Genomic DNA, 17,535 nt, shown 5'->3' on the forward strand with positions numbered 1-17,535 from the left:
CATGAATCAATATGCTGATTCATGACCGTTTGAATCTTTATTTGAGGATTGAAAACAAATCTGGAAGAGAAGACAATGCTGAATAAAACCGTAGTTTTTGTTATTTTTGGACCAAAATGTATTTTCGATGCTTCCAGAGATTCTAATTAACCAACTGATGTCACATATGGACTACTTTGATGATGTTTTTATTCCCTTTCTGGACGTGGACAGTAAAGTGTGCCTACACTTGCATACGCTCTTGGACTAAATATTAAATATCTTAAACTGTGTTGAACGGAGGTTCATTGAGTCATTAATGACATAAATTTCATTTTGGGGTGAACTTACGCTTTAAAGAGTTGTGAGGAAAGGAGATGTGCATTTACATGACAACGCATCAGATATGCGTCATGTTCGGCAGCGACAAGTCACAGCAGCCACTAATGCTGTCTGTCATCAATGTTCATCAAAGAAAAAAAGGGAACAGGAAAATCACTCCCTGCTACTGACTTAAGACACTGTAATGTTTAATGGCTACAATTAATTTTTAAAATGGGGGGAATCCATTTCGTAGAGACATCAGTATGAGTATCAGTAAAATTGTCCTTCATTCATAAAAAGATGCCATTAAACAAACATTTAAAATATACTGTCTTTATGTTGCTTTCTACATTAATTTGGAGATTTACTGTGAAATGATTACATCATAAAATATATTAAAAACATAAAAACGAAAGTGTTTTTAATTGTGATTAATCAGGATTAAATCAAAGAAAAAAAAACGTGATTAATCTAGTTGATTTTTTTTATCGATTGACAGCACTACTAAAAATATATCAGGGCCTTAAAGGGTCATGAAACCTAGAAACACATATGTACAGGCTGCACATCGCTGAAAAAAACTAACAGTACTCTGAATAATTGGTAATTTTTCCGTTTTTCGGAGGAATTTCATTTAACCTGAAGCAACGTCACGGAATGTGAGGTAAAAGCGTGCTTCCGGAGTGTGTGATTGGCTGCCGGCACGATTCTATGTCAGCAGTTTCTCTGCATTTGTTCATGAGAATGAACTCTTTTAACTCGATCGCAGCGCTGTATTACGCATGAGAATGCATATGGCGGAGAATTCAAACAACATGTGGAGTGCATGAGAGTAGTTACTAATGAGTTCGACAGCGTTCATGACTAGACCGTATTTATGGACATATTTCATATTCTCCAAGTGCTCTAAACATGGACCAGCACTGTGTATGCGCACATAATTAATCATGTCTTCTTCAAATGAAATGTATGTGCAAATAAGGACATGGACACAGCCGTACGTCTGATCATGAACGTGATACCGTGATGGAATATTCTGATATGCAGAAGACAATAATTTAGACCGGCAATTCAAAGAATGGGCAAAAAGTAACTATGCCTTTATTCTTTCTGTGTTAAACTGATTCATATCATTTGTTTAGAGACTGTAGTGCTATTAAATGTCCTGAACATTTTTATTAGACCTTTAAAATGTTCTTCCGCGTTTCTCCCTTATTCTTAAGAGTTTGTTGTTAGATTTTTAAAATGCATTAAGGTGCTCTCAGCTCTGTTTTGTGTGTGTGTGTTTGTGTGTGTGTGTGTGTGTGGGGGGGGGGGGGGTTCTCTTCAGGTCATGTTTTAATATTCATGTGTCTGTATAATGAGTGTGTTGCAGGTCTGTGTTAAATTGGTTGTTGTCTCCCCTCTTCCCCCCCTCTACTCTTCCATTTTTCCACATCTTTACATGCCCTTTTCTAGAGACTTTTTCAACTCTAAGGTGTGAACGACTAGGGTAAAACAGGGGGGTTTCATGACACTAAGTTTGCTTTCCCAGCCGAAAGCTTCACAGCCATTTATTGACTGTAAAGGATGCGCTATTTCTCCACCACATCTGGCAATGATTTTGAACCCATATGTCTCTTTTTAGTTCTTACCGTATCTATCACAGCATCTTTAAAATGTATTATTATTTGCAACCTCCGCCTCCTCTTTTACGAGATTTGAAATACTGAAAATAGTTTTTAAAAGAAGCCCCGCCATTTCAGGTCGACTTTTTTTCACTGGGGCCATTATTTCTATTACAGACTTATTTTAAATATGGCACGGGACACAGAGATCTGATCAGTTTTTCAGAGACATAAGCCACTTGATGTTGACAAGCGCAGCCTTGGTGTATGGAAAACAGAGATGGCTTTTTCTCATTAGACATTATTTGGGTGCGTTTTTACAAGAAAATATCAAAATATCATGTTTATGTCAATGTGTAACTTGCCATTTCTTTGTAATTATTTGTAATTCACTAGCAATTCCTAAAGGGGAAATTGTTTCAAAGTAAATCATACACTATTTTTTTCCCAGTGTGCCCCCAAAAAATAATGAAAAAACCCTATAAAATAAATAGAGCATGAAAAAAATGATGATGAATGTTCTTTGAATGGCCCAAAACCAAAACTCATCTGAAAAGGGCAGTCAGCAAATTACCAAACCAAGGTTTGAATTTAAACAAATTTCTCTAATAGGTGGTGAAAAGCACAATTGACTAAATAAAACAGGCAAATATTTCAGGGTATGTAGCACCCTTTGAATTATGAAGCTTGTATGCTAGATAGAGTTGACCAAATTGGTCCGAAGATACTGATGACTCAGGGAGTGATGTTCGATTCTTGAACGAATCATTCGTTAATGGCGGTAACTGTCCGAGTCTGTTCACAGAATCGAACTGAATCAAGCTTTAGTTCCTGGTTGATGAAGCAAGATAAAGTACAACTATACAGCACCTAATGATCCACTGAGCATGCCCAGTAGAGCTGGGTTCAAATATACATATCTCGATTTTAATTGATTCTCATTTTGATGAACCGATATTGACTCTTAAATCCCAAGAATCAATCTATTAATCAATGCTGTTTTAGTTGAAGAATGAACAGAACTTTGTTGCACCTTCTATCCAATAAATCACAATAAGCTTTGTGCTTTGATATTATTGATATGACACAAAGTCTCAGCTTTCAAATACTCTCAGTTTTATTATGCAATTCAAACAATAAATAGCCTACAGTTTTGGTCTCAGTTTAAGTGGCATGTGAACTGATTATCTCTTCCTCTTTACTGCTAGTTACAGCACCAAATAAACATGAGTGAACATCAGAAGGAACGATGAAAGAACTGGTACAAATTACCGAAATTCATACAATTTGAGATCCCTGTATCCCTGTGTTTAAAGAACGAGTTGAGATATTTTTTTCCATGACAAAGTTTGCCATGTACTGTACCTGATACATACCCTAATTAACTGAAATGGAATCTAAATGAATCGAAAATGGAATTTAATTGAATGGCAAGCATAAGAAACCAAATCGAATTGAATCTTCTGTCAATAACCAGATTTAATGTCAAGAAATAAACTAATGAAACCTACAGGCACAGTTTAAAAATCAGCTTTTCGGCCATGGTTCTTTTTGAGTGGTTTTTTTTTTTTTTTTCGAAGCATTTTTTTCATCCAAACCTCGACATGCTCATTGGCTTAACCGGTGCTCTGCTACTTCAGATCGTCACCTGAACTAAAGTTCGATTCAGTTCAATTCTGTGAACCGACTTGACCAGATACCCCTTAAAAGAACAATTCATTCAAGGATCGAACACCCCTACTCAGGAGTGTCCATTGTTTTCTTCAATACATTACTCTAACAGCACCGGTTTCTGACAAGCAAAAGCAGCAAATCATAGCACAAATCGCTCAATGGATGTGATAAACTAAAGTTTATCGTTTTTGTTCAATGTGCCCCAGTCCAACTTTCTGTTTCAAAAGGAAATAGATCAACATGGGAAAGAACAAAACAATTTCATAAAAAAGAAGTTGTGAATTTCTATACATGTGCAGTGTGTGTGTGCCATTAAGCATTTACAGGTGCAGCTTTGAATAACTGGCTGAAACATGTCATTCAGGATGACAACACTACTGGAGCGATAAGCATAAAAGATTAAAAAGAAATGCAGGGTGGAAGAAATGGCAGCAGGCGAGGAAGTGGCCGCATATGCCCTCTGATCACACTATCAGCTGACAGACCAGAGCAAAGAACAAGAGCGTAAAGTTAGGGGAGAAAAGCGGTGAGGATGGGAAAGCAACACGAAACAGAAAAAAAAGACAAGATTTGCACGCCATGAGCAGACAGACTCACACAGGCCAGCAGGACAACAGACATGTGGATTTCCAGCCAGACACACAGAAAAACAAGCTGCATGCAGCAGAGCAGGTGAAGGGAATTCTGGGAGGGTATCCGGATACCTTTGTATAGGCCCTGCAAGTCCTCTCTCTTTTTTGTCGCTTTTTTGTTTTGTTTGTTTCAAACACAAAGACAAGAGATTAGGAACAACACACACACACAAACACACACACACACACACACACACAGAGAGAGAGAGAGAGATAGAGGGAAAGAGAAATAGAACAAATAAGATCCTGTGTGTCAGCCATTTTATGTATGGGTGTTTCTTCAACTATGAGCTATGTTTCAGTTATTTGGATGTATTTTTTCTTATACGAAGGCCATCGTTTTTCCATTTTAAAATATTAAGCGCATTTACACGTACATTCTTAACCCCATTTTGCTTAAGCCGACATTGCATGTGATCATGTAAACATGTTAACCCGTTTTCCTTTCTGGAGTAAAGTCAAAAACGGCTTAAGCATAAACTGATCGACACAGCTAGATATTTGCCACTTACCCGCCATGTAAACATATTTAACCTGCGTTCTGTCAGCTTATTGAAGTGCGCACGGTTTCACGGTAAAGGAGGAGGAAATATATTAAAAACTGACTCTTTCTTGACCCAAGAAATTATAAAAAACTGTCATCATCTCGTGCAGCAGAAGTGGTTCAATTAAAATGCTGCATCTATAACTGCGAGGAGAGGAGTTTAAATATGTTTACCGCTGACATGCTGCAATGCATTTAGTTTATAATGCTTTATTTAACATTACAACTGACATGACATAAATTAAATACTCTGAGTCAGGTACACAAATGATTACATTTTGACGTCACTACTGGGAAATAACCTGATTTTTTTAAATAAAGTCTTGTAATTGCAGTTTACTTGCATTGCCGGGTTTTATGATTGCATGTAAACTGGGACAATGGTTAATAAAATAAGCTGTTTTCTGTGATAAGAAGAAAAAGAATGTCATAGTGGGCTTTTTACTAGAATTACCAAACTTTTGAGAATAAAGTTATAACATTACAAGATTAAAGCAGTCTGTAAAGGCAAATCTGTAAAATGTACATTTGAATCTGGTACTAAGTAGTTTTTTTTCTGGTTGTAGGGTTTCTGTTTCTTCTTTTTTTGTGGCACTCTTGGGCAAAGAAAGATGCAATGATGCAGAGTTTACTGTCACCTCTGTTTCTCTCTGCTACCCACCATTTCCATATCCGAGAACCCTGAGGAAAAATGTTTTGCTCAGAGGCTGATCTTTTATGTGTAACTTTGATTAAAAGTGCAGTATGTAATATTAACAGCTAGTGGGCGAAATGGGTACTGCAGGACAAATTCAACACATTAGAGAGTTTATGCTTCTGGATATAAAACTTTTTAGATGGATGGCGATGCTTTTTAGGTCGGGTAGAATCTGTGCTCTCTGACCCATTTTGTTTGCTGGCTTTAATGGCTGCAGTACGCTGTGTTATTCGCCAACTGATAACCCGGGTTGTCGAAATACTATTGGTTAAATTGGCAGTGGGTGGATTCAGACAAACCAAAACAAAAACATTCTTGACACGGAACGCACATTTCAGAGTGGAATAACTGGCTGCAGCATTGTATTTCCGAGAAACAAATATTTGAATTTACCATGTTTCCTAAATATCTTTTTATATGTTAGTACAGTCAAAAAATTACATGCAGCACCTTTAACTATCAAATTACATGATATACAGTGAAGGCACAGAGCTAGTCATTGAATGTGAATACCATACAGTTCAGATCATGTTAACTTGAAAAAATCTGTAGAGAATATAATGGTTGTATATGCATGCTCATATTAAGATTCAAGACTCAAATAATAATTGACTGAATGTTTTGGAATCTTAAAAAAAAATGTAGGCATATATTCTATATTTATAGACTGAATGAATGGATGATTGGATGGACAAATGGATGGATGGATGATTGGGATGTGTGGAAGAATGATTTGATGGATGATGTGAATGAGAAGGGTGAATCGATGATGGGTGGATGGACGATCTGATGTGTCAAAAATCCAAAAAATTATTAAATGTGTGGATGGATGCATGGATGGATGGATGGACAATATGATATGTGGATGGAAGGAAAACTGGATGGGTGAATGGAAGGATGGATGGATGGATGGGTGAATGGAAGGATAAATGGATGGGTGGGTGAATGAATGGATGGATGGATGATTGAATTATTTGATTTGTGAATGGATGGATGGATGGATGGATGGATGGATGGATGGATGGATGGATGGATGGATGGATGGATGGATGGATGGATGGACAGATGAATGGATGGATTGATGGATGAGTGGATGATTGGATGTGTAGATGGAAGATAAATGGATGGATGGATGGATGGATGGATGGATGGATAATTACTGGATTGGATGTTTGGATGGATGGAAGTATGACTGGATGGATGTATGTATGGATGGATGAATGAGTGGATGAATGGTGGATGGATAGATGACTGGATATGTGCAAGGATGTATTATTGGATGTGTGGATGAAAGGATGACTGTAAAGGTGGATGTATAATTGAATGGATGTTTGGATTGGATGGATGGATGGATGGATGGATGGATGGATGGATGGATGGATGGATGGATGGATTGGATGGATTGGATGGATTGGATGACTGGATGGATGTGTGGATGTGTGGATGGATGGATGAGTGGATGAATGGATAGATGACTGGATATGTGCAAGAATGGATTATTGGATGTGTTGATGGAAGGATAACCGTATAAGTGGATGGATGAAATGGATGGATGGATGGATGGATGGATGGATGGATGGATGGATGGATGGATGGATGGATGGATGGATGGATGACCGTCTTGAGAGTGTTGACTGAGTGCAACGGCAGATAAATCAGCCTTGGGAATTTCTGTGGTAATATGATGCCATAAGAGCTCGACTCAAAGAAACAACACTTGAATTAACAATAGGTCCTGGCATCCACGCACTCATCAACTTCGATACATTTTTGAAAAAATATATGTACTTTTCCTGGCCACTGAATTTGTCATGATAAAAGCATCTCCCACAGAGACCGTCACATCAGAACTATTGACGTATTTAGGACTTCATCAAATAAAGCTTCAATCATGTGACCCCATAAAACACACAAGCAGAAAGCACAAGCGCTCTTGTCAGGCATGGAGTGTACTGTACCTTGTTGAAGCTGCGTCCCGCTGTATCTTTATCGTTAGGCTGAAGCTCTTGCAGTTGTGCATCCAGTATATCCACCAGCTGCTCCATGAGCCGAACAGAAGAGCTGATGTCCCCGGCGAACACCGGGCCCTGAGTGTGACGCGCCAACTCATTGGCCAGATTCGCAGCATTCTCACCACTGCGGATCTGGAGTTGTAAGAAGATCGGAAGAAAGTGAGCAGCCATGTTAATAAACTTGTAACTGACTGGACTGGACAGGGCTGGGCATTGGCACACATTTCCCAATTTAATTCAATATTGATTCATTTGAAAAAAAAAATGAAAAAAAAAAAAAAAAAATATATATATATATATATATATATATATATATATATATATATGACAGAGAATGTACATTTTTAAACTAAAACTGTAAACTGCACAAGGAACTCAGTCGGTGCATTATATTATAGGTTAATGTTCATAGATCTGACTGATGCATTTTGTGAAAAGCGCTACACTAATAAGTGTGACTTGAAATTACCGCGACCCAGGGCCGTTTCTAGCCTTTCTGGCACCCTAGGCAAGATTCATATCTTGCACCCCCCTCTTTTTTTTTTTTTTTACTATAACTTATGAAGCAAATATGACTTCCTTATTTCATGGCCATATTGTACATGCATTAATCCAATAATGTAGCCAGGTTTATTATCACTGAGATCAGAAATGTTAGGGGGGTTCGGCTGCATACTCCCCCAAGAAAATTTTGATTTCTATGATCTACATATGTGTATTTTAAGATGTTCTGAAGGCCAAAAATTAGATAACAATAGCTTGAAAACCATGTCACTCGGCGCCGCTGCGGATTGAAGAACACGGTGACACAAAGACTAAAAGACGGGACGAAGCCGTAGCCAAAGCCTTGCGCCAGTTTCATATGTTTTAAAGGTTAATCACATATTTTTTTAGGGGGGGCTGAGGCATAAGTTCAGAAAAAAGGGCCTAGTGACGCCCATTGATCAATTTACAAAAACAGCTATATCTGATGTACTGTTTTTTTTATTCAAATGAACCATGCTATAATGTTCTGCACCTTAAATAAATGAGCATGGCGTGTGGTCCGCCCAGTACTAATATTCAGTGTAATGTTTTGCTCAACGTTATAATAGAGCGATCAGCTTAGTAGAGAACAAGCAACCAATAAGTAGGCTAACATACCTGTATGTTTCGCTTTCTTTTTAATATTTCCTCTTTTTTCTTTTTACGATACTGAGCCCCTGATGGCTTTGGCCTTTTCATGATGATGAAACTAAAGCACGCCATAGATGACGACGTTCCCTGCCGCCCTCTACATGATCTCATTTCATTACAGCAGCGCCACTATCACCATGGCGACTTCACTCCAATAAACGCAACTAATCATAATGCCTCGAAAAAGCACAAGTATGAAATATTAATAATAAAATATATATGAAATAACTAAAAAAATCTTGTTGGGACGGGGGCTCACTGGCGCCCCCCAGGTTTTGGCGCCCTAGGCGACCACCTAGTTTGCCTATGCCTAGAAACGGCACTGCCGCGACCCACGCCCTTTCAGACTCACCTTCTGTGCCACCTGGGTCACCCAGTGCGATGTACAGTTGCTGAGATCAGGGCCTTTCGGACTCCAGATGCCGTCAACAGCCGTGCAGAGGAACAATGCCATTCCTGCTCAGAAACCACAGAAAGGGCAAATTCAACACAGACTTTAAAGTCAGCACTAGTTTTTTCATTCTAAGATTAAACCTATGGATCCACATTTTCATATCATTTTTGAGAGCTGGATTACAAAAACAAATGTCTGATACGTTTGATTTTACATTAAAACATGTTACATTGACCCTTTTGCACCATGCGTCTGGCACGCTGACCGTTTTTTTGTCGTTAGACTAGTAAAAGTGGATTCGGACACATCCTGAGTGCACCTGTGCCCTGAGCTTCAGACCATGTGCTCAGATCATTAAAATAGGGCCCTATATAACAGACTTGCACTGCACGTTGCAATAGAACAGTGTTTTCCTTTTTGAAGTGATTCCATTCATATTTGAAGCCATCCCAAACCATCATGGCGAACAGAGGGCATCTGAAGGAAATAATACATCATTTATCGCCTTTAATATATATCGGCCTATTTTACTTATCGGATTGATAACGATACCATTAAAATTGAGCATATATCAGCCGAGAGCGATATAGTGGCCGATATATCGTGCATCCCTGATTAAAACGTTTTCAAATGTAATCCAAATGGAAATTGGATGAAATAGTTATGTTTCGAAAACAGTTTATATTACAAACAGAACTGTATAACATTTACTTATTAACCCAGTTATGGAATGTAAATGTTGTCAATAATTTTAGCATCACTACTTGGATGCTACTCAAATAAGAAACGGCATGTCTGATACCAGCACAACTTCAACACTAATGACAACGAGAAGCCTGACGCTAACTGCAAAAATTATTAAAATGTCAGACATACCTCGAGTTCCTTTAGGACAAGGCCGTTCCACAGTCACTCCTCTGTGTGTCTGCGGCCAGGAGATTCCTCGCCTCTCCGTGCCGTCACAGAAGCGTTTGCTGGTGGGCGGGGGGCTGGCGGCGGTGGGGTCGGCGGGCGGATCAGGGTGCTCCACCGCCGCAGGGTCAGGAGTGACCGTCACGTGCGCCGCAGGTCTGTGGGCAGCCGTGATGGTGCTGATCATGACAGGAGCTGTAGATCTACTGGGCTGCAGCGTGGACGTGGCTTCATCAGAGACTGTTGGTACTGTGGGGACAGGAGAGAAATATCGTGTGCATGAGCAGAGGAGCAGCACTCTTGCTTTCTTTCACTTTAATTTGATCAACAGTCAAAATCAGAGACCCTTCCCTTGCAATTCACTCACAACAAATCTGAAACATGTTACTTCCAGGGTTATTATAATGAACTAAAACGTTTTTGATACTTTTTAATTAAGTAAATAAAATCAAATTATAAAACAAATCTATTAAAATAAATATAAAAAATTATAGAATAATAAACCAAAATAAAATAGTAAACATAAAATAAAGAATAACCAAATATAAAAAAACACAAAAATGAAATAAAATAAAAAATAACATTTTTTTTTTTTCAAAACTCAAACTTATTTTAGCAAATTTCAAATTTTATATATATATATATATATATATATATATATATATATATATATATATATATATATATATATATATATATAGGAATTTATAGAATTTTTATGAATAATATTTTATTATGTTATATATATATATATATATATATACAGTATATATATATATATATATATATACAGTATATATATATATACAGTATATATATATATATATATATATATATATATATATATATATATATATATATATATATATATATATATATATATAAGTTATTATTTATATGGTTCGTGCCATATGTGAACAGCGATAAGTATCAGCTGACCACTCATGATCGGATCGACCAATAAAATATTATTCATAATAATAATATTAATAAAATAATATATAAAAAATATATACAATTTTATTCAATATATTTGTGTATGTATATATAATTAGAATAAAAATATAATTAAAAAAATCTAAATTATTTCAGCTAATTGCCAAATCAAATGTTAATAATAAATTATAATAATTGTAAAAATAATAAAAAAAAATACACAAAAAACATATATGAACTTATTTTATTTCAGCCAAAGCAACATGTTTTCAATTTTGATTTAGCTTAACTTTTGGTATTGTTTATCTAAAATAAACCCAAAATGAAATAAAATAATTCTATATGGACAAAAAAAAAAATAAAAAAAAATCAACAAAATTACTAGAATTTGAACAAAAATAATAATAATAATAACAATAATAATAATAATAATAATAATAAAAATTCAATAATGGTCGTAAAATAACACTGGTTTCTGCCAGATGTGAACGGCGATAAGTATCAGCTGACCACTCGTGATCGGATCGACCAAACCGCATCTTGCCAGCTGTAGACTTTTTGTAAATTTTTTACACATTTTATCTTTGCAAGCTCCACTCGTTCTCGTGTCATCTCTGATCTCTGTGCACAGAGCAATGCCTGCAGGAAAGCAAACTCCCAAGTGCCCTCTTCATCATAAGATATTGCCAATTATTATAAACACATCAAATAAGCTTTGATAAAGTCAAAGATTGATTTCATATTTTCAAGCTATTGGCCTCTAACAGCAAGAAAATCGTAATGATGTATTTCAAAAGATATACGAATGTGCTCAGATTAAAATATTCTCTTTCATGTCAGTCACTCAGGAGAGACGACTGTGGAAAATCGCTCCAGTTCACTGGCAGACGGTGCTCAAGTCCCGCCCCTTTACGTGCGTATCATGTCACACAGATACAGGAGCTCAGCACCATCTTGTTCTGTCGGTGATACGAGGACATTTTTTTTGGATGCTCAGTTGTCTCAAATGGGGCTTTTCGGCAAAGCCATAATTATAAACATGCATTCAGGGAGCTAGGATTGAAAATGTGACCAAAAAAGAAGACCAACAAATGAATAACTTGCGGAATGTTTCAATAATATACAACATATTAAAAAATCTGCTTTAGGGTTTGGTTCCCCTTCATCACGGCAGCTGATGCTGTGATATTCAGTAGATTCAGATCCGAGTGCTGTACTGGGACCCATGAGGAATGATGATGAAATCCGGCCATCGTTCTATTCAGAGCATTCTAATGCACACAATAACTAAACTGCCCACAGGCATCTGCAAGGCTTGATCTTTTTGCTTATGTGTGTGTGTGTGTGTGTGAGTGTGTGAGAGAGCCTGTTTACAAGGTTTATGAGGTCACTAATTTGTATAACTACATGGGTATTACACTGGTATTACACTATACATGTGGTTTATGAGGACATTTCAAATGTCGTCATATTTCAAATAGCTTTAAAAACATACTAAATTATGTTTTTTTGAGAAGGTAAAAATGCAGAATGTTTCCTGTGATGGGTAGGTTTAGGGGCAGGAACAGTGTAAGGGGATAGAAAATACGGTTTGTACGGTATAAAAACCATTACGTCTATGGAGAGTCCCTGTAAACCACATAGACTAACGTGTGTGTTTGTGTGTGTGTGTGTGTGTGTGTGTGTGTGTGTGTGTGTGTGTGTGTGTGTGTGTGTGTGTGTGTGTGTGTGTGTGTGTGTGTGTGTGTGTGTGTGTGTGTGTGTGTGTGTGTGTGTGTTTCCAAAGATCCAACAGCTTCCTGGCTGCACACTGAATTAATTTTAGAAGGGCGAGGACAGAGTCTGCATTAACCGCCAAGTTATGTTTTACTGAATCAAGAACATTCAAAGTTAAATTAAAGTGATTTCCATTCTTTTGACAGATAAAACAAATAAAGTCGATCTGGTCGCTTGTCAGGGCTCGAGACTAACATTAGAGAGCAGTAGCACCAGTGCCACTAAGTTCTACAGATGGTGACACCAGCACCTGATTTAGCACCATATATGGAAAGTATCCAGGAAGCATACTATATTGTTTTGCAAGAAATAAACTATGATTCAGTCAAAACCAAGCGGCAACCTCCCGCTCTTGAAGCCAATACGGAAGTAATGTACACTGCAATTCATCGACTTGCCACTAGGGACAGGCTCCAGAAAGGAGCAAAATCTCATTGAGCCTCACGTTAAAATGTCCAACTTGACAGCAGAAAAATAACATGTTTAAAGCCTAGTGTTGCACGATATACCGGTACTAGAAAAGTATTGCGATACCCTGCTATTACAAACGGTACGATATGGAATTTTATTAGTACCGGTACTTTAAGAAGGACAGCGCTAACATGAGCTGTATTTCTTAATGTGCGTGGATGTGTGCCGGCAGGTGTCAGGACGTGTGTGCAGAGCTCTGCTTCCACCGCTCACTAAACATTGGAAGTAGAAGAGTTAAATATCCGCGCAGCGCATGACAGAGAAAGCAACAGAAATATGCGCGCATGAGAAGAAAAAGCACGGCGCGGGACGTGCTCGCGCTGCCGGACTCTGACCTGAAGCGCGCACACGCCTTTCAGACAACAAACATGCGATCACCATTCAGTTATTTCGCGGATTATTATTTGGGTTTGAATGGTCAAACATATGTAAAAATGCATGGTCTGGCGAGTATTCAGGTAAACACAGTCGGATATGTCTTTAGTGAACGTGTAGCCTATGCTGAGGTAATGAGATCCGTGTAGGTCTTAAGACAGACCTAATATTCTGCAAACAATGAAAAATAGAAAACCACCACATGCTTGGCTAAATAACTACAATATATTTATTAAAAATATCAGTTTAATTATAGAGTGAAGACTGAGCAGTTTTATATTTTATTATTTAATTTCTTTCTTGACTTGCTACTGTTAAATAGACCTAATTTAGCTGAAAAATAAAGCACTGTTTTGTCATATTGTTTGTCATTTGTATTTTTTGCTTATTTTTAAAAACAGATACAATTAAAAATCTATATTATAATTATAAGTTTACATTTAAAAAATATTAAATTAGTTTAGTGAATGATAACATGATTAATAATGATGATCTCTGTGAGGATGTTCACACTGGCATGTAGTTATTATAGCAATAAAGAGGAGGGAATGGTCGAAAACCAGGGCAGGAACATGCTGGACAAGTGAATTTTTAGTAAAAAAAATAAAACAATGCTCATATTTTGTCATATTATTCATTATCTGTTTTTTGTTCGTTTTTACCATGGTATCGATTTAGTATCGGTATCGAGGTATTTTAGTCTGGTACCGTATCGAATTCAAAAATTTGGTATCGTGACAACACTATTACAGCCTGGTACAAATTGTGGTTTTGGCCTATACGGCTAATTTTGACCTTCATGACAACTGTGAGGGGGTGATTTTTTGCATAACTCATTCATTTACGTTATATAAAGCCTTACATTTCTGCATAATTAAGGGCGTGGTTACTTTGAATGACAGGTGGATAGCCATTTATCCGCCGTCTATAGTCATTGCGTCACAAAAACTCCGCCCACATCCCGCCTCTTTGCCCATTTTCTGTTATCCGAGAGTGACACGCAATGACTCGCTCGCCAAATGGCAACGCCCAGCTCGCTCCTACTTTAAGCTTCAGAACGGCTTATCGGAATCCTATAAGGTGACGTCACGGACACTACGTCCATATTTTTTTACAGTCTATGGTCAAAACACTGAGCTCGGCCGTTACTCTGTGCGTTACCCTGTAATGACTAGTACGAACCATCAACATGCGCGCCACTCATGCTCACGCACTGTTGTCATGGCACCCAAGATAAACACACGCCACACATACGCCACTCACTCCGTTGCTCTGCTTGGTTGTAGTCTATCCAATTGAGTACAGAGGAATTTTCACCCAATAATCACAGCCCAATGGCAGTATCAAACTCATATTCTGAAAATCTGAGTATAACGATGAGTTAAGATGCAGATATAATGATCAACCAATTTTTTATAGGGAAAACGTTTAATATTCTACTCTTAATAAATAAACCACTGTTCTTCTACAGTACAGGCCAAAAGTTTGGACACATTACTAATTGTACTGTTTTTAAAAGAAGTTTCTTCTGCTCGTCAAGAATTTGAATTTATTTGATCAAAAATACAGATTTTTTTTTTTATATTATGATATATTATTACAGATTAAAATATTTGATTTTTCAATATATTATACTTTAAGTTATCATTTATTTCTGTGAAGCAAAGCTAGATTTTCAGTATCATTCCTCCAGTCTTCAGTGTCACATGATCCTTCAGAAATCATTCTAATATGATGATTTATTATGAGTGTTGGAAACAGTTCTATATATATATATATATATATATATATATATATATATATATATATATATATATATATATATATATATATATATATATATATATATATATATATATATATATATATTTGATATATATGATATGGATAGAATATATAGATATGATAAATAAAAGTTTCAAAAGAACTGCATTTATTCAAAATAAAAACATTTTCAAATAATATAAATCTACTTTACTATCAATTTTTTATCAATTTAACACATCCTTGCTTAATAAAATTAATTAATTTTTTAAAAAGAAAAAATGACTGACCCCAAATTACTGACCAGTAGTGTATATTGTTGTTACAAAAGATTTCTATTTTTCAAACATTTGCTTCTTTTTTTCTTTTTTCTTTTACTTTTTATTCATCAAAGTATTATTTAAAAAGTATCCCAGGTTATGCAATAATATTAAGCAGCAGAACTGTTTCCAACTTTGAAAATGAATCATCATATTAGAATGATTTCTGAAGGATCATGTGACACTGAAGACTGGAGGAATGATACGGAAAATTCAGCTTTGCATCAAATAAATGATAATTTAAAGTATAATAAATTGTAATAATAATAATGTAATAATATATCCCAATATTACATTTTTTTCTGTATATTTGATCAAATAAATTCAAATTCTTGATGAGCAGAAGAAACTTCTTTCAAAAACATTACAAATAGTAATGTGTCCAAACTTTTGGCCTCTACTTTACATCATTACTAAACTGACTGACAGCTTCAGTGATTATAACTTTTCTTACTTTGTGTAATTCTTTGCTATTTGAAGAAGTTTTTGTTTTTCTGTGAGACTTCTTGACTTTTCCTTCACTGATGCTCAGTACAAAAAGTGTCATACTTAAAATGGATACTTAGAGCTTTGATTTGCTGAAAATAAACTGTGAAGCACATGGAAGCCTTTGAAAAGTGCTTGAATTTCACTCTCAAACTGTTTGTACAAACCCTGAAATGAATAATGTAAAAAATCTGACTATTTCTGATACAATGCCATGGTTACATAGCCTGACGTGGTCATACTCACTTCTAGTCAGAATATGAGTCTGATACTGCTCCATTGGGCTGTGATTATGGGGCATTTCAACCGAACCAGGAAAGACTTCAATTGGATAGACCAACAACCAATCAGAGCAACGAAGCGACGCATTGCCAAATGTCAACAGAGATCAACTGCTCTGTGTTGCCAAGTCTGCGTTTTTTTTCCGCAGGTTGTTTTCCATGTCCATGGGTTGAAGCAACTATTATGTGATATATAGACGCATGAATGCGAATTTTAGCAGGCAACCTTGCCAAAATAACACACATTTAACCCCCAAAACTGCATTTTTTGTAATGTTGTAGGTGGGGCTGAGTTCGGCTGGCATCCAGGCTAATGGTTACAGCTAGCATTGCATTAAGTCTATGGTGAATGTTGGTGATTTGTTGGCTGGTGAGCCTTTTATAACTCCTGGTTACCATGTCAACCCTGTTTGAGCTGATATCTGTGACGATTGAATGCTTCTCACTTGATCTCGGAGCGATGTTATTAATAATGCGGCAAATTCAAACGTTTTCTCACAGGATCTCCCAGAGCTGTGTAGTAACGGTGTTGTGTGATCGAGATCGGACCTGTTCTTCTGAGCTTACGATGCACTGTCGGTTCGCATCTCAAACTAACCGCTTTCATTTTGTTTGCAGCTTTATGTTTCTCAAATGCAACAGAAATGGTAGCTCTAATCAGTTTGGCGGTGGTGCAGAAACTGGGGGTGCAGCAGTGCGTTCTCCCCCAAAAAATTTTGCACCAGCAGGAAAAAAATATATATTGCAAAATGCGACCATTTGGTCGCAGTCTGAAACTCTGTATTGCTTTCTCAAACTTGGCAAAACGGGACACCAAAAAATCAAAACAACAGTGCAACATCTGCACACACACCCTTCTAGTCAAAGTAACAAAGTTGACTAAATTCATAATGCTGCGATAAATTTTATGCTGTAATAATTCTTTGTCACTTTGTCGCAGATTGGGGTAATCCAGACCATTGGTATTTTTGGAAACTTTTTAGGATTTTTGGAAACATTTCAGGATATTTGGGGACATTTTTGGAAACTTTCTAGAAATTTACCAGAAATCTTTAGCTCCATTGCAACCCTTATTCCAGATACCAATTTCTCCAATTTCCAAATAATTCAATTTCAACACTGCCTTTAACTCTTATGCTATTTTTATCATTAAAATTGTATAAATAAATAAAGTA

At 36.6% G+C, this 17,535-nt stretch overlaps 1 protein-coding gene across 11 annotated transcripts in view; it reads right to left on the minus strand.

The window, feature by feature from the left end:
- The window catches only part of LOC137088889 (adhesion G protein-coupled receptor L2-like), a 161,441-nt gene that overhangs the window by 57,362 nt on the left and 86,544 nt on the right, over positions 1-17,535 (minus strand). For 7 of the 11 annotated variants that reach the window (XM_067452263.1, XM_067452258.1, XM_067452255.1 and 4 more), the window contains 4 exons: positions 9,916-10,200; positions 8,998-9,101; positions 7,416-7,601; positions 4,289-4,327 (listed from right to left, as the gene is read on the minus strand). In XM_067452263.1, the coding sequence (XP_067308364.1) occupies positions 4,289-4,327; positions 7,416-7,601; positions 8,998-9,101; positions 9,916-10,200 (614 nt within the window). The remainder of the gene's footprint in view (positions 1-4,288; positions 4,328-7,415; positions 7,602-8,997; positions 9,102-9,915; positions 10,201-17,535) is intronic. The other 4 variants (XM_067452259.1, XM_067452264.1, XM_067452257.1 and 1 more) reach the window with 1 other exon arrangement.

Source organism: Pseudorasbora parva, chromosome 9 (assembly GCF_024679245.1).
Source record: "Pseudorasbora parva isolate DD20220531a chromosome 9, ASM2467924v1, whole genome shotgun sequence".
Taxonomy (NCBI): domain Eukaryota; kingdom Metazoa; phylum Chordata; class Actinopteri; order Cypriniformes; family Gobionidae; genus Pseudorasbora; species Pseudorasbora parva.